Here is a 17,223-nt window from a genome sequence, read left to right on the forward strand (position 1 = left end):
TTTCAAGTAACGTGTGTATTTAATTTCATATAACTATATTATTTTTGAGACTAATAAATAGGAGAAATAGAGACCCTGATGTTCAAATAATATCAATAAAATTGTCTGCAATCTTTTACTGGTCCATCTGTTATACAAGTGGCCCTTCACTCAAAAAAGCTGTGATTGAATGAATTTTGTTACAAAATAATTAATAACTATACAATATAATATACATTAATAGCCTTTCTTGAAACTAGTAGCTCTAAACAATTTATCATTTTTCCTAAATTGTATGCTGTAAGCTTTGTTGAGACATTTGTTTAGAAGATAATATGTAAAATAAAAAATGTGCATGCTTAAAATACTTCCATTTTATTGAAATCATTCATTCTCAGAATACAAATTTATCAAGTAAAGTGATGAGATAATAAACATTTTATTTCTACATAGGTCATAGGGTAATTTGATTTTCTACAAACCTCTTTGCAACCAAGGTGCGTAGCCAAATCTTTGAACAAAAAATAATCACCTTTTAAGTACTTTTTAAGCACTCAAAAGATATTTTTAAGCACTATATACATTAACAAAGTACAAAATAATTTTCAATTCATGATAAAATAAGTAGTTTCTGACAAAGAAAACTTTTCTTTATTATATTAGCCATTAATAAAATGAACCAGAGATTCTTTAGTTCGATATCCGAGGGTGGAAAAGGAAACCTGAAATTGAGAATATCTTACAAAATGCATCAGAGTTGCGCGAGAGAGTGCAATAATCACACCGAACCCAGCTCAGTAAAAGCACATGCGAACTCCCAGGTATTTCATCAAACATGTAATATGATTGGGGTGCTATCATACATTGCGGGCTGACGGTAAGCAGAAATGGATCGTGATTAAATGATTTGTGAAAACGTTGAATAGAACAATGTGAAAAGCAAGCTGTTGCATAATGCCTAGCGAAAATCGACAAGGGAAAAAAAGGTCATTTTCGAAAAGGGAAAATTAAGCACCTTTAAGTGCTTTTTAAAAACGCTATGCACCATGGCAATGCATGAACTCCCTGCAATAAGCCTGAAAAAATGATAGCTGAGCCGTGCTAAGGATTTCACATTATTAGCCAGTAAATTAGCCAAATTTCAAAATTCTTAACCTAAGGCAAGTCTTGACAAAACTTTAATCGATTTTTTCCCATTAAAAAAATTTTTTATTTTCAATTTGACAAAACTTTAAATCAAAATATAAATTTACTATAAATAAAATTATTTTATAGAATGCAAATTCAAATCGCCCGGTGGCTGAGCGGTAGCGCTTCGCGCTGTCGTGCCACAGGTCCCTGGTTCGATCCTCGGGCCGGGCAAGGTTGACTCAGCCTTTCATCCCTTCAGTGGGTCGATAAATGAGTACCAAGCATGCTTGGGAACTAAACACTGGGGGTTTCGCGTTCGGCTGACCACCTGACCGGAACATCTGCTCCTGCACCCCAGAGCCCAAGGTCAAGAAAACTGAGATGGGCACAGTAGGCCTTGGCCCTCTATGGGCTGTCGCGCCACTGAGAGAGTAAATTCAAATCAAGAGTCATTTTGTAGTTGAGGAGGAGTAAATCGGCAAAGAATAGGAGAGAGAATGTTGTTTTATCTTATAGCAAAAGAGAGAAATTGGTTTTATAACTCAAGCAGTAACCTGAAGCAATGTTATGTCACAGAATTGTAGATGCTATTGTCAAGAGGAAACATATTTTATGCTTGGATGATAATATGCTATCACCTAATCAGTTTTATTGATGCAAACTGTAGTCACGCGATGACTCATGATCTGGCAGCTAACGTGGTAATCTGTTTTTTACAGTCATAATCTCTCCTGTTGCTTATATTACTTGGATTTAATATAATTCTAATTTGTTAGGCAACTTATCTAATGGAAATTACTGTAATCGAATAAAAAAATACAGGAATTCCCTTTTTTATTTTTTAGGATTTAGGGGGTATATATATTTCTTTTTGGTAGGAAAAATCACTCAGTAAAACACAATTTTTTCCATCAAATTTATGACTTTACTGCTATCATCGAAAGCACAGTTCGCAAAGAGCCAGATTTTACAATTACCCTACGACATATAATGTAAATTATTTAAAGGCTGAAATTATGTTTCCTTTTTAGCTTGATAACCTATTAGCATACGGGTGTGTAAAAATTACAACATTAAAAATTTTTCGATCAGACATTCAATAATCAATTTGCTAATATAATTTTATTGTAACCCATTATAGTTGTCGATTGCTTAGTTGTAACCCATAATATCCCAACTTTGAGATATCTATCCAGACATTAACTTACTAATTCCTTTTTATTTTTGGAACACAAAAATGTGATTTGAAACTCTTTGGATCTCACTAAACTCAACCTTTTTATTAAATAATTTATCATAGCTGCCGATTAATTTGATAATACTACTGTTATTATGCAGAAGGTATAGTGTGAATTAAAACAACAGTTAAAACCTATAGATAGCTACATTACAAATGGAAATTTTAAGTTTAATACAATTTATTTCAGTCGTTTTGAGTTTTCTTTATTGATTTATTAAAAAAGTTTAAATTAAAATAGGATTCTACAGTAGACCTAAAATTAATCACCTGTTATGTAGCAAGTCAACCAAAAAAAAAAAAAAAAAGAGNAAAAAGAGGATAAATTTAAATGAAATAAACAACTGGTCACTTTTCCCATTGTTTTTTCTTTTCTTAATTGTTCAATGATAAAAGAACATCAACGCAGAAATTTAATTAAAATATCGAAGGTCTGTATTAAAAATTTTATCCTTTAGAATCCATCAATTTTTATATATAAAAAATTAATGCAGAAGGAGCATTCATCATCAATTCACATATTTCAAAGTTGTAATGTATGCGTTGAATGTATTTTGTTTCTGCAAATATTTCATATCAAGTTCTCTAAAGTCCGCAGGCTTCATTACAAGGATTTGACCAGAGCAAATTTACTACTGTTTAGCAGTACCTTTACAAATCCAACTTTAGAAAAAACGGTAGTTTCACAAAATACTTTTAAGGAAGCAAGTTCTAAGATTCTCCACCTCGCCTCTTAAAATTTTGTTTTTGTATCCTCATATGAAACGATAAATCCCTGGGTAATTCCGCATATGCGAATAGGTCAGATAGGGTGGTATGGTAAGTCTAAACGGTTACTTAAAGCTTATTCTAGCGAGCTTTTTTTCTTCGCAGTGTTTTTTTTTTGTTTTGTTTTTTTTTAAAGCCGAGACACTCTCTCTCTCTCAGTTGAAATTCGAATTTTATTCTAAATATTTGAACATTGTTCTTAATTTAATCAAACAGACCTTTATTTTTTACATGAAAAAATTTTTCTCAGTGAAATTTTTTTCAATATGACATGGTGGGAAACGTTCTCATAATGAAAATAACTCTTAGTGCAAGTACTGTTAAATGCATGTCTTTTTCTTAAAATTCCAGTTGAAATTTAACATTGGACAATGATCTTTTTGAATTTTTCAATTTGGATACAACTTTAAGCCCAAAATTTTACAATAGCAGGGGTCTGTCTAGGTTTTTCTGAAAGGTACCTATTTTGTGAAAATTTAGACATAATTTGTGAAAAATTAAAAATTATATTACAAAATCAATACAAAAACATGGTAAAAATATAGATTTATCGTTTCTTAAGGGATACAAAAATAAAATTTTAAGAAAAAGTATTTTGTGAAACTACCGTTTTTATTAAAGTTGAATTTGTGAAACTACCGTTTCACCTAAAATTGAATTTGTGAAGGTACCGCTAAACGGTAGTAAATTCGGCCTGGACAGACCCCTGAATAGCAAAATTATTTTTTAATATATAGGGAAAAATATATAAAAATTTACCATATTTTTGTCTTGATCTTTTAATATAATTTTTTTTTTCACAAATTATGTCTAAAATTTCACAAAATAGGTACCTCTCAGAAAAGCCTAGACAGACCCCTGCATTAAATTTAAACAAATTTACATTATTTGTATTGTTGAATTAACTTTTTATAAATGTACCTTATTCCTAACAAGATTTTTTTTAAATATATAATTTAAAGAAGTTACAAGATAAAGAAGCTTTAATTAAAAGATTGTTTTTGAGTTTGATGCTTTGAACTTTCAAAACTTTTAATCAGCACACTTTTGCACAATAAAGCTTGGTAGTATATAACAGTTCAGTTTGATCTGAATCAAATTATTAAAACAACCCAGCAATTCATAGAAAACATTTAATTTAGAGAGGGATTAAAAAAAACTTCTAGATAGAAGTTCTTGCTTTGAACAGCACAATTATGACAAGTAGCAAACATCCCCATAAGCAGAATATTTTCAAATGTTCTGCAACAGGACTTATTAATTTATACAAATGTTCTGCAAGAATTTCACAGCGAAAAAAAAAGTCAACTTTACGTTGAAATACTATATTTTAATTTATTAAAATACAGGATCATACACAGATACACTACATTATTTTTGAAACCAAGGCAAGCATTCTTGATTTGTTACTTTTTTAATCACTTTTGAAGTACAAAATTTTGTTAATGACGATGATGAATTATTAATAAAATGCCTATGATACGAGGGTTCGAACATTAAAATAAGATCTTAAAAATCTTTCGAAGGGACGAGCTCCCAGATGGTGCACCATTTGTAAACACAAACAATCGCTGGTCTGTTGTTCCAACAACTTTTTCATCTCCATCGAAAGCATTTGGTCTTTTAGAAACAATTCTGTCAACCGTGGATCCCCACGATTCACAAATTGCTTCTGAAATGGGAATGGAAAATATAAAAGTCATAAACTTTACGAAATTGGAAATCTCTGAATTTAATTCTTTTACGGCTTGCTTTAGAAGCTCTCTTGACAAAAATTGCGATCGATTTCTCCTGCTAAAAACTGATACACCCATTTTATAAAAATTCTATAGCCCAAAGGTATTTCATTAATTTCCTCCTCAGAATGGCAAAGATATGGGAGAGCTGAAATTTGTGCAGGGTGTCAAATGTCTCAAGCAATATCATTCCTGGGAAAGAGCAAGTGGTCAAAGAAGAGTTTAATTACATTAACAACGTTCGAAATATCTGCTCCAACATGGAATCAATGTGATTTGCATTGCATCTGAGATAGAAAGCTGAGAATTATTTAAGACGCAGCTTAGTCTTTTGAAGTCACTCTTTGAAACATACTTTCCCGGCCAAACATTTGTGATGCACTCTTTGTATTTTTACAGTTCATTCTACATTTGAAATGAGGATAAGATGATAATGCGCAATGAAGTCTTCCGGGTACTGATATTCATATACCCATGATCTGAAGGGGTGATGAATAAGGTGGGAGGAAAAGTTCAGTTATATTTTGAGGGGAAGCTTTTAAACCCTCAGGTCATTATGGTCTACAGAAGAATGTATCAGATTAGAGTTGGGGATTGTTCTGCAAGACAAGGTAGGTTTGCAGGGAAAACGCTGTCACTTATTCAAGATACAAATTGTTCCACAGGACTTTGTTTGTTCTGCGACGTACATTACAGTTTTGAGAGCTTTCTGCTTCCGGAAAATCATCTATGATTGATCTATGAGATTATGGAAGCTCTAAACAGGATATCTGATACATTTTAGATTTTAAAATCCATAACTTTCCATGAATAAATCCAAGAATTTTTCATGACTTACCGAAGCTACTATTTTCTCTGACATAAATACAACAATAAATTTAAAAAAGCATTATAATAACATTAAGTAAAATGATAGGTATAACCAAAACTGTTATACTATGCATCTTCATATTTATTGATTGTAAACTTAAAAAACTGGAAAAAGAGTTGAAGCAATAAAATAGCTGAAAAAAATACAAAAGAAAATAACTAAATACTGTCAGATATATGTAGTTATTTAAAGCTGTTTTACTTCTTCTTTAAAGTAAGTGTATTATAAAAAAACTAAACTCCAATATTAAATTGATAAAATAAAAAATAAATAAATTTTAAAAAAAACTCTGAAATCACAGAAGTTCAAAAGATAATTAGCTCTAGAAGTGATGTTCTTTCCTTCATTTTTTGAAAGAACATCATAATTTTTAAAGAACAGAATAAAAACACTTTACATTTTAATAGAATACCAGGAGTACGGATTTTGCTACAAATTTAGATTTGGAACATTGGAACTCTTGTGAAATTAGGAGGGGGAGTAAATTTCCATTCTAAAAATTAGATTTTTCGGCGACCTATACCGATGACTTTAATGTTGCTGTTATACTACTACACATAAAGGACTTAAAATAAATTAGTTAGAGAAGATGAAAATGAAGATAGGGTAGAATAAAGTTCGATGTTTAGACACTGAAGAAAGTCCATCGAATCGAAGCTATTACGGTCTGTCTGTTTTTATGCTGTTTCATTTTATTGTTAACTTTCAGAGATGAAATACAAGACAGGGTAGATAAATTTTGTACTTTTCTGTGAGATCTATCTTGTGTGTAGATCTATTTTTAGAGCCATGATGGCTCAGGGGACAGAGATGGGCATTTGTCATTCAGAAAAATGAATGATGAATAATTATTCAAAATCTTCCCGAATAATGAATAGATTTATTCATTGTATATGTGTGTATGTAAAAATATACATACGTAGTTACATGCACGCACAAATGCGTACGTATATGTGTACATGCAAAACAAGTACAAAGGTGTAGATTCAAAATGTATGTTCATACAATGTACTTGCGTATGCACATATAATAGCAGTTTATATACATTAGTTAGCTCATACAACGTACCCCCATATATATACAGACGTACATTAAAGAGTTGGGCGTTAATTGCAGGAATAAACAATTATAGGCAACTACAGCTATGCAATCAATTACTTATAATCGTGATTACTTTTTCGATGTGTGTATTCAAGCAACAATATATGTATATACAATTCAGTATATATGTATATACCAATTACTGTAATTTCGCGGAGATAGGCCGTGGCGTTTTAGATTTAAAACTTGAAAATTTAGTAAGAAGGCGTATCTAGTGGGGCGGCCTATATAGTATAACTTTTTTTTTTCAAAAATTTTGCTTTTTAGAAACCGCACTGGAAATTTCATCTTCATTTTTTCCACCTGTTATTGTACTTTTTATTTATTTTTTCATGCTTAATGTCACTCCAAGGAATGGTCAGCGCACCTGGAATTTTCCCCTCCCTAATCCTTTCTTGGAATCATTTTCTAGAGACAACTATCTATAAGAGAACAAAGTCTCTCTTTCCCTTCTGCCATATGGACAGCTGTTGAGTGTAGGAAATTGGGGTGTAGTGGAGAAGCATAAATCAGAAAGGAATGAATGAAGAAAATCAAGGTGGGGCCAGTGATAAGGTAACTGTAAAACAAACGCTCCCCCACCCCCTGTTCTTTCCAGGAAATATGACTCTTCCACTTGTCATGGATGCCTCTCTCCACTCCCCTTTTTTCTTTAGCTGGTTGTCAAAAACATGTGAATGTTTCGTAAATAAAGCATGCTGACGAGCTTGGAATAACCTTTAATAATCTTACAATTAGAATGCTCAAAAAGAATTTCAAACTTTCCACTGAGGGTCAGTGCAGAGGGAAAAAAGCAAAGTGTGTGAGAATTTCAGACAGGGATAAAAGAAAGACTTTCCTATGCGGAGTCAGTTGAAAAAAGAAACCTGATTTGAGAAGCGAAAATAGGGGGAGGAATCGCTAAAAATAGAAACTTGTTTTAAATGCTTGGGAGAGAGCTTTTTATTATTTGTTTTTTCATTGCTCATATTTCTGTCTGATTTCCATCATCTTCCTCAGCTTATTATTATTAAGTTTTTTTATCGTTTTATCTTCAGTTCTGATGCGTTGTTGTTTTATTCATATTCTTCTTTCGTTAATATTTTTGTTTCTTCTTTCGTTAATATTTTTGTTTCGTTTATACTATTTTCGTTTTGTTTTAACCTTACTTGTATTTAAGTTATCCATTTCAAATGCCACCCATTAAGAGGAAAAATTATACCGCTGCGTTTAAGCTGTCAGCAATTAAAAGAGAAAAAGAAACTGTGATAAATGGCTTCAAAAAAGCGGAAATCATCCCGGGACAAACGGAACCGAAAGTGACGGAGATTAACCCGAAATAAACAATTAAATAGTAAACCTAATTTGGTCTGATACAGAGAGTTCTGAATTTGAGGAATTTTTAAGTTCAGTGATATGAATATATAGTGATACGTGATATCTAAATAAATTATTCTTAAGTTTTTCTTTGAACAAAATTTGTTTGGATTTATCGTTTGTTTCTAAAACAGGATTTTGGATTGTTAATTTAAAAGTAAAATAATTTTATTTTAAAAAATTTCTTACTTATTTTAATGGTTTATGATATATTAATTATTTTATTTATATTTTAATGGTTACTTCACAATTTTACTTAGAAATTCTACAATTTTACTATTAATACAATTTTACTTAGAAAATTATTAAAATCTATTTTATATACTAGGATTGTTTCTATTTTTTTAAATATTTAATATCCTTTTATTTATTTTTATTTAACTATTTAAATTATATACAAATGCATATTTAGAGCATGTGTTATGTCTTTAATCAATACCTGCGTTAAGTTCAAAATTCTTTAATTGTTAAAAATTCGGTGCGGCGTGTACGATGGTGCGGCGTGTCCGGTGAAAAGCTTTTTTCTGTCAGTCGATTTTTGAGGGAGCGGCGTACATACCAGGGCGGCGTTTCTCATCGAAATTATGGTATATATTTATATTGTACCACATGTATCTAAATATATTGGACATACATGAATTGTACATAAGGGCATATAGATTTGTCCAATGAATGTATATCTAAATATAATTACAATACAGTGTATATAATTTATGCAAGATATCTACATTTCAAAACATTAATTATTACGACCTCTAATAACTCAATCAATTAAAATGACTAAATCAAACGATATTTAAAATCAATTGTCAGTTTAATTTTTCTATATCATTTTAAAAATATTTAAATAAAATACTCGTTTCAAGTATTTTCATAAAATTTTTGAGGAAATTTACTTTTATATATCATAATGCACAGTTCAGAGAAATGTTTACATGACAAAAAAGATATTTAATTTAAAATCATATTTAGGAATTTAAAATTAGATTATAGTTTGCTTTCAAAAACAATATGAAATTGAGTTTTATAGATATTAGAACAAAATTTTAAATTGAACTTAAGTAACTAAACTGTTGTAAACTACTTTTCAGCACAACTAAGTATAAGAGCTTAAGTATAACAATTATGGTACGCTGGAGTAAGTTAAAATATCATAAAATAAATATTCATACTTGTTTTATTTTATGGTTAAATTCCCTGTATAAGATATTTAAGATCAAGCGATATTTTACATCTCGGTCCGTGAAAAGACATAGCATTAATGGGCGAAGACATACACATAATGTATGTACATACATTATTTGTACTATCGTACATGAATACACTGTATATACATATGTATAATGCAAGTATACATACTTGCAAGTATAATGCAAGTAATACATATGTATCATATAAACAGTTTTGTATATACAAACAGACACTCATACATTGCATACCCATGTTTTGATTATGGACATAGATACGTGCATACATACATATGAGCATACAATACACATACAAACCATATATGTCTCTACATGGATTTTATATGCATAAATATGTTCATATATCTTATGAATAAAAAAGTTATTATGTGCACAACCAATGCTCGTACATACCTACATTTATACTATGAATGTACTTGCGTGTATATGTACCTACATATATATATTGTCTCTACATGCGTACATGCAAAGTTACATGTTTAAATGCATATTATATGCAAAATTACATACATACAGTGTATGAATAAATAACGTTTGTACATACATACATACATTGTATTAAATCTGAACATTCATATTTACATCTTATATGCATACTTACCTACATACACATACATGCATACGTACAAATATTGAATAAGTTTAAAATATATCTGTGCTTGAGCGATTGTATGTATGCTAAATATACATATGTATGTCTACATACATACTAACTTACATGCATTGCTCGGACATTTATAAATTGTATTTACATACGTGCATTCATTCTACATACAGACAAATATGCTAACACATACAACATACATACCAACTGAATAAGCATATAGATTATAAGCATGTAGATATGCGATTGTAATTACTTGTAATAGTATCTTTTAATTAAATATACTTGCAATCACAATTGCATGTAATCATGATTGCATGAAATCATATATTTTGATTACTCAATCCTAATAATTCGCAATCGTTTATTTTAATTACAAGTAATCACAATATAATTTAATTCCTGTATTTATGTACGTATTTTCCTATGTAATTTTATGTTTAAAAGTTTTCACTTAATAAACTAAACAATTCATTTACATATATAATTTATGCATTGTTTTAAAAGTATTCAATTACCTGCAATCCCTATTACAATGTAATCAAGCCCACTTGAAATTATGATTAGATCTAATCATGTTGCAATCATACATATCACAATTACTGGAATTTAAGATTACCTGTAATTGTTAGATTATGATAACTTGTAGTTATGATTTCTGGTAATCTTACTTTATGATTACAAGTAGTCACCAGGGCTTGATTATTTGTAATTCTGATGATTATCTGAAATCATTTTTTGTTGTGATTATAACAGCTTGTAATGAGAAATAATAATTATTTGTTACTGTGATTACTTGTAATCAAGAAGTTAATTACAAGTTGCAAGAAGTTAATTACTAAGCAATCATTATTTATAACTAATTACATTTGTATTCTATTACTGAAATTGAGTGCAACTACTTGAGTGAAAATAACTTGAGTGAAAATAACATAATGCTTGCATTTTTCACTGGTTATTAAAGATTTTTTTGAGAAAAAATTAGTCATGACTAATGAATTTATTCATCAATAAGTATTCAAAATTTTGTATCATGAATGATGAATAATGACAAAATTTGTAGATGAATGATTGTTCAGAATAAATTTATACAGACTAAATTTGTTTTTAAATAAAATTGTTAGTTTTTGACATCATCCACATTTGAAACAACTTTTATAGAAATTTAGGGGAAGATTTCTAGGTGCAAGTAAAAAAATAATAATAACTGAGAACAGACAATGTTAATCCTATCAATAGTAAGAGTGCGTCTTAAAGTAGATTAAAAGTTAGTGTAAAAATAAGTAAAGAAAAAGTACTGAAAAGTAAAACCGGGTGCATTGCCAAATCTGTCAACAAAAAATAAGCACCTTTTAAGTACTTTTTAAGAATTCAAAAAATATTTTTAAGCACTATATACATTAACAAATTGCAAAATAATTTTCCAAGACTCTACACGATCAATAACTAGTTTCTGACAAAGATTCGGCCATTAAAAAATGATCAAAAGATTTTTCGGCTTTTTCAGAGGTGAGAAAAAGAAGTTTGAAATTGAGAATATCTTGCAAAAGGCAGCAGAGTTGCACATGAGAGTGCAATAATCNAAATAACTAGTTTCAGACAAAGAACTTTTTTCTTGATTATATTAGCCATTAAAAAATTATCAAAAGATTTTTCGGCTTTTTCAGAGGTGAGAAAAAGAAGTTTGAAATTGAGAATATCTTGCAAAAGGCAGCAGAGTTGCACATGAGAGTGCAATAATCTCATCAAACACAGCCCAGCACGGCTGTAAAATTATTGGCACTTTCATACACTATGGAGTGATGGTACGCCAAAATAGATTGTGGTTGAATGAAATGAGAAGACGTTAAATAGAACAATGTGAAAAGCACGCTTTTGTATAATACGTAACGAAAATTGACATGGTAAAGAAGAAAAAACTCATTTTTGAAAAGAGAATATTAAGCACTTTTTAAAAACACCTCATGAAAAAAAACACCTTTAAGGGTTTCTAAAAAAACGAAAATCGAAATAAGTACATCTAAGCACTATTTATAAATGCTATGCACCATGAGAATTTAGAGGAAGATTGCTAGATGCAAGAACACAAAAAAAAAAGAAGAAACAGAACAGACAATGTTAAGCTTATTAATAAATAGTAAGAGGTCTTAAAGTAGTTTAAAAGAAAGAATAAGTAAAGAAAAGGTACTAAAAAGTAAAATAAGCAGACAAAACAATGAAGCTTAGTTTTACAATTAAAATACAAATGTGATAAAAGCAGCTTTTATTAAAACAGAATTCCTGGGATAATAATTAAGGAAAATTAACCTCAGAATTCGATCCAGCACTAGATGTTGAAGGCTGATTGATTGAAGAATTCTGGGTGGATGCTTCACTCTTCTCTGCAACAGATATTGGGTAAGACTTTCTGTACACCTGAAATAAGAAGAGTTTTTATCTAATTTGTCTTAAAATCTAACATGGCCATACTGAAGAGGGATGAAAAATTTATTAACTTGATTATAAATTTGTTAAGTTTATTAAATAGGAATCAAATCTCACTCAAATCTGGAAAAAAATTCCCTGTACACAGAGCCGGATTATACCTTTCGTAGGCCCTAGGCATAGCCGTTTATGGGCCCTCCCCCCTCCCCTCTTTTCAAAATATATGCTAAAATTTTCTTGCATATTTTTTTTACATTTTTATTAATATGGATTTTAATTTACAAATTTGTTTATCGAACTTTATCTGCAATACCGACATACTGCCGATATTGCAGTTGATATCGATAATACCATTATGATTAGTTCGATTGATAACTATGTAAGCACTTCACGTCAACAATACAACAACAAAACAGCAAAGAAAACAGTGAAATTGATAGTGAGATTAATTACAAGAAATATTTATACTACAAATAGCTTCATAGTTCTTATGATACTACTATGATAANACATATACACCCATATATTCATTAGTTTTAATTGCTGGAAAAACAGCTGAACATACTTAAATAATGCTACAGTAACTGAAATAGTTTAGTATAGCTGAATTATCATGGTTAAATATCCCACAGATTACGCTTTGAGTGGTCACCATTTTTGAAAGACAAAAATAAGAAACAAAATTCCCTGTATTTTCCCAGTTTGTAGAGAAAAAATCAAAATTTCCTGCATTTTTCCTGTTATTTTAGGTGATTTTAAAATTCCCTGTGTTTTCCAGCTTTTCCCTGTGGAGTGGCAACCCCGTGAAAGCTTTAAGAACCCAATTTTTAAGAAAGCCGCTATAATTACAAATTCATATTTAAAAAATTAATAATTTTGCATTTAATAAAATGCAGCAGCACAGTTTTTGAGATATGACTGAGGATTAGTAAAGTTAAAATTATATTTTGAAAAGTGAATTAGTTTAAAATTATATAAAACAGCTACTGGTTAAGTCACGGGAAAAAGTATTGTGTGAGTACTCCTATTCTACATTAATGCTGACATCAGCAATGCAAATTGAAGGAAATGGAGGCCATTCACGAGTCTCAAAAGAAACCTTGTGAAAAATTTAAATTTAGACATTGCTACGTAGTATAATATTCATTTGTAAAAGTTATTTTTTAATTATTCCTGTGAGTAAATTATTTGAAAACTTAAGGGTCAAAAATAATAGATAGCTTTAAAGAATTAAGAATTCATAATTAGAGTCGGTAGTTTCATTTCATTATTGTTTTGGTCAGAAAATTTTTGGAAGAAATTAATAATATTTCGGCTACTTTTGTTGCAAATTAAATAGGTATTACAATAAACAGTGTTTTCACTACAGAGCGAGAATCTCGCATATTTTTTTTATTTTCTTGCACTCTATTAATCAATTTCAAAATGCAAGAATTTTGGAAAAAATTTAGTCTTTGGCCATTTTGAATAAAATCCGTTTCACTTTTCTTCCTTGATCTTTCATTATTTTGAACACCGGTCCTTGTTATCTAGCTTCCCTATTTACCAGTATTGTTCAGAACCGGTGCGAACAGCAGAACACCCCCCCTCCCCCGAATCAAGGAACCCCTTTCAGAACACATTTCTCTGCAACCACGGGTTCACCGTAAGCACGGTTTCTTCATGTAAGACGTTTAAATTTTTTGTGCATGAATGTAAGATGGACAAATACCTTGTTAAGGCGACATCTTCTACTCCGTAACGGACAAATGAAAATGAAACAAATGTTGGTAGAAACGGTCAAACTAAACAAATACGGATATTTTTCAGCCAAATAAATATAATAGATGATGAAAAAGTAGATATAGAACATTTTCCATATATATAGTAGATATAGAACATTTTCCATATATATAGTAGATATAGAACATTTTCCATATGATGATGCAGCAAAAATATTTAATTAGATGATGTTAAAAATGTATTATAATTAAAGAAATATTTTTTTTCCAAGTCTATTCGTGTTTTTTTAATTTTTAGAAATCTCACTTAAATGTTTTAAATCTCACCCTGTTATGAGAAAGGGTGAGAAATTCTATCCCATTTTTTTTCTGTAATGAAAACACTGAATAAAGGTAGCTAAAAAATTATTCAAGATCAAGAATATAAAAAAATTATATCTGCGAGCTAACTATTATTCAAATTCAATTACTTGAGGTACTATTTTCAATTATTTGAGGTTGATTAAAAAATACAATTAGATTAAAGATGGTAGATTTTACGAAATAATATAAATTTCATGATAATTGTTACAAAATATACTAAATATTTTACACATAGGGAATTTTAGGAATTCTTATAGACATCAAAATAGAAAAAACTGCCATATTTTCCAGTTATGATTTCACATTAAATGATCTGGAAATGTTATGTATAATGTTTCTTCATAATTTTGAATAGTAATAGGTATTTAAATCATCAAATATAGTTAACTGAATTTTATAAATGAGACTCGCTTTCTCATGTATTAGTAACATCTATTTAAATATTCACCACAAAAGTTTGATTGGACTATACTACAGAGACTTAAGTGAAAAATGAGAAAGAAACCATTGCGATATTTGAAAGAAGCATTTTCTGTAGGAATGAAATGTGGTGAAAATTAATGGAGAACAATCATAGAACTTTATAGATTATTTAAAGATCCTAACATTATAAAGTATATTGCTACTTAAAGTCTTGTCATTATATTGGCCCAAGCCATTCAGATATTTTCGTATTTATGAATTTCTAATTAATTATAATACAACTTGAAGATCATGATTACATTAATGCATTTTTAAAGTCAATCTATATTACATAAAACGCTAATACGTACGTATGTATGTATCCATAAAACCGATGATATTTTTTTTTTCGCGCTGGCAACAGTTTTCATTTTTAATTGATTGGATTCGGCGCGCAAGAGCACGTAGTGAGCAACCAGATAACAATAACCAGAGTGAGCATTATCAGGTTGTTCAATTCAGATTCATGCACTAAAAACATGACAATATTTAATTTAAACTCAATTAGGAATTAATTAATTAATTGAAGTGAGAATGCTTTAAAAGGCCGCTGTTGAATTGATATTTTTCTACTGGGAGCTACCTAAACGTCTAAAAAACGTTTAAGTGTTTGTATTGAATGCATTGAATTTTTTTATATTTCGCGTTTATTTATGCATTGAATTTTCACGCTTTAAAATGCAGAATATTAGTGAAGCAATATTTGATAATTTATTTTGCTAATATGTTTCTTATTTAGCTAATGTTTTGATTTTTTCACCATGTACAATCTAAATAGCTAATATACTTTTTTAAAAGCCAATAAGAACATTGGTAGAATTCTTCTACATAAGTACAATACTATGTCTTTGATGATAAAATACTATGTCTTTGATGATAATATATTATGTCTTTGTGCTAGAACATTGTGTTCATTGGCGAGCGAGCGCAGCGAGCCATGCCGTGAACCACATAGGATTGCGTAGCAATTCTCCGGGGTTGGCGAGCGTTAGTGAGCAGGGGGCGAAGCCTCCTAGTTATAAATATATTAGTTAAATACAATTCAGTTTTATTGCATTTACTGTAATTTTTTAATCAATCTACATTATTATTGAATCAGAAATCTCTGCATAGATATTCTATGATTTTTAATTAAGTACCCCCAAAGAAGTACAAGTAAAAAGAACATTGCTTAGTAAAAAAAAAATTTCACCTCAAACACTTTTTCAAGTTTAGAACAGAACTCTGTCGGCAAGAGGCTTCCTGTAATTATTTCAATAGGAGCTCCATTTCCACCAATAAAGAATGAAGAGGGTATCACTAAAACAGGATCTAGCAACAGTTAAACCTTGTAATAACCTTTTATTGAATATACTGAAGGAAACATAATAAACATCGATATGTGATACTTGATAAGCAAAAGTTTAGATAAGCACTGCAACAAAAATCTAAATTGAAGCAGTCATTCCCCAATGACAAATTGTAGCTATTTCTTGTTGGTAGGATTAACAATAAATGGCATTTTCTGGGCATATACACAGATTTGAAGCATCTACATTAAAATTTTAAATAAAAGAAGAATGACATTAATAGTTCTTTTTTATTAAAGAATAAGTTTTATAGCTGATTCACAAATGATACTTAACATATCATATGACTAAACTAGAGATGAAGAATTTGCGATCTAGAATATAATAAAAAATTATTATAATTTTTAAAAAAATATTTAATCACTTTTTATTTTTTGATGAGCTTTTTTTGTGATGATTTTATCATTAATTTGAAGGGGCTTTTTTTCTGGATCATTTCTTCAGTGTTATATTTGTATTATTTTTTTGGCAGTTATTGCTATGCATTTCTACATGGTTTTGAAAAATCTTGATATTTTTAGCATATAATTACGACAAGCCAATTGCGCATTTATAGGCATGCTTTATTTGTATCTGATTTCAACTCAAATAAAAAGAATTGTTCTTCGTTTTTTTCCTCCAGATATTGCTATGCTTTTGATTGTAGTTTTAAAAATTTCGGTATTATGCTTTTGATTGTAGTTTTAAAAATTTCGGTATTTCTAACGCAATATATAACTCACGAGTTTCAAATCAATCACCCTGTTAAATCCTGAGACCATTTTCTTAAGCATGCATTTTGAAATATAGTCAGAATAAAAAGCTCAACGATGATCAGCAACTACGTGAGCATTACATTTTATGTATACTCAGGGGTCTGTCCAGACATTTTGTGAAATTGTGAAAATATTAGTCGTAATTTGTTCCTGCTTTT

At 29.7% G+C, this 17,223-nt stretch overlaps 1 protein-coding gene across 1 annotated transcript in view; it reads right to left on the reverse strand.

Moving 5' to 3' along the window:
• The window catches only part of LOC107440358 (UBX domain-containing protein 4), a 59,967-nt gene that overhangs the window by 32,154 nt on the left and 10,590 nt on the right, over positions 1-17,223 (reverse strand). Inside the window, exons 5-6 of the mRNA XM_043053774.2 lie at positions 16,154-16,272; positions 12,299-12,406 (exon numbers count right to left, since the gene is read on the reverse strand). Coding sequence (XP_042909708.1) covers positions 12,299-12,406; positions 16,154-16,272 — 227 coding nt within the window. The remainder of the gene's footprint in view (positions 1-12,298; positions 12,407-16,153; positions 16,273-17,223) is intronic.

The sequence above is a fragment of the Parasteatoda tepidariorum genome, chromosome 2, assembly GCF_043381705.1.
Source record: "Parasteatoda tepidariorum isolate YZ-2023 chromosome 2, CAS_Ptep_4.0, whole genome shotgun sequence".
Lineage (NCBI taxonomy): Eukaryota > Metazoa > Arthropoda > Arachnida > Araneae > Theridiidae > Parasteatoda > Parasteatoda tepidariorum.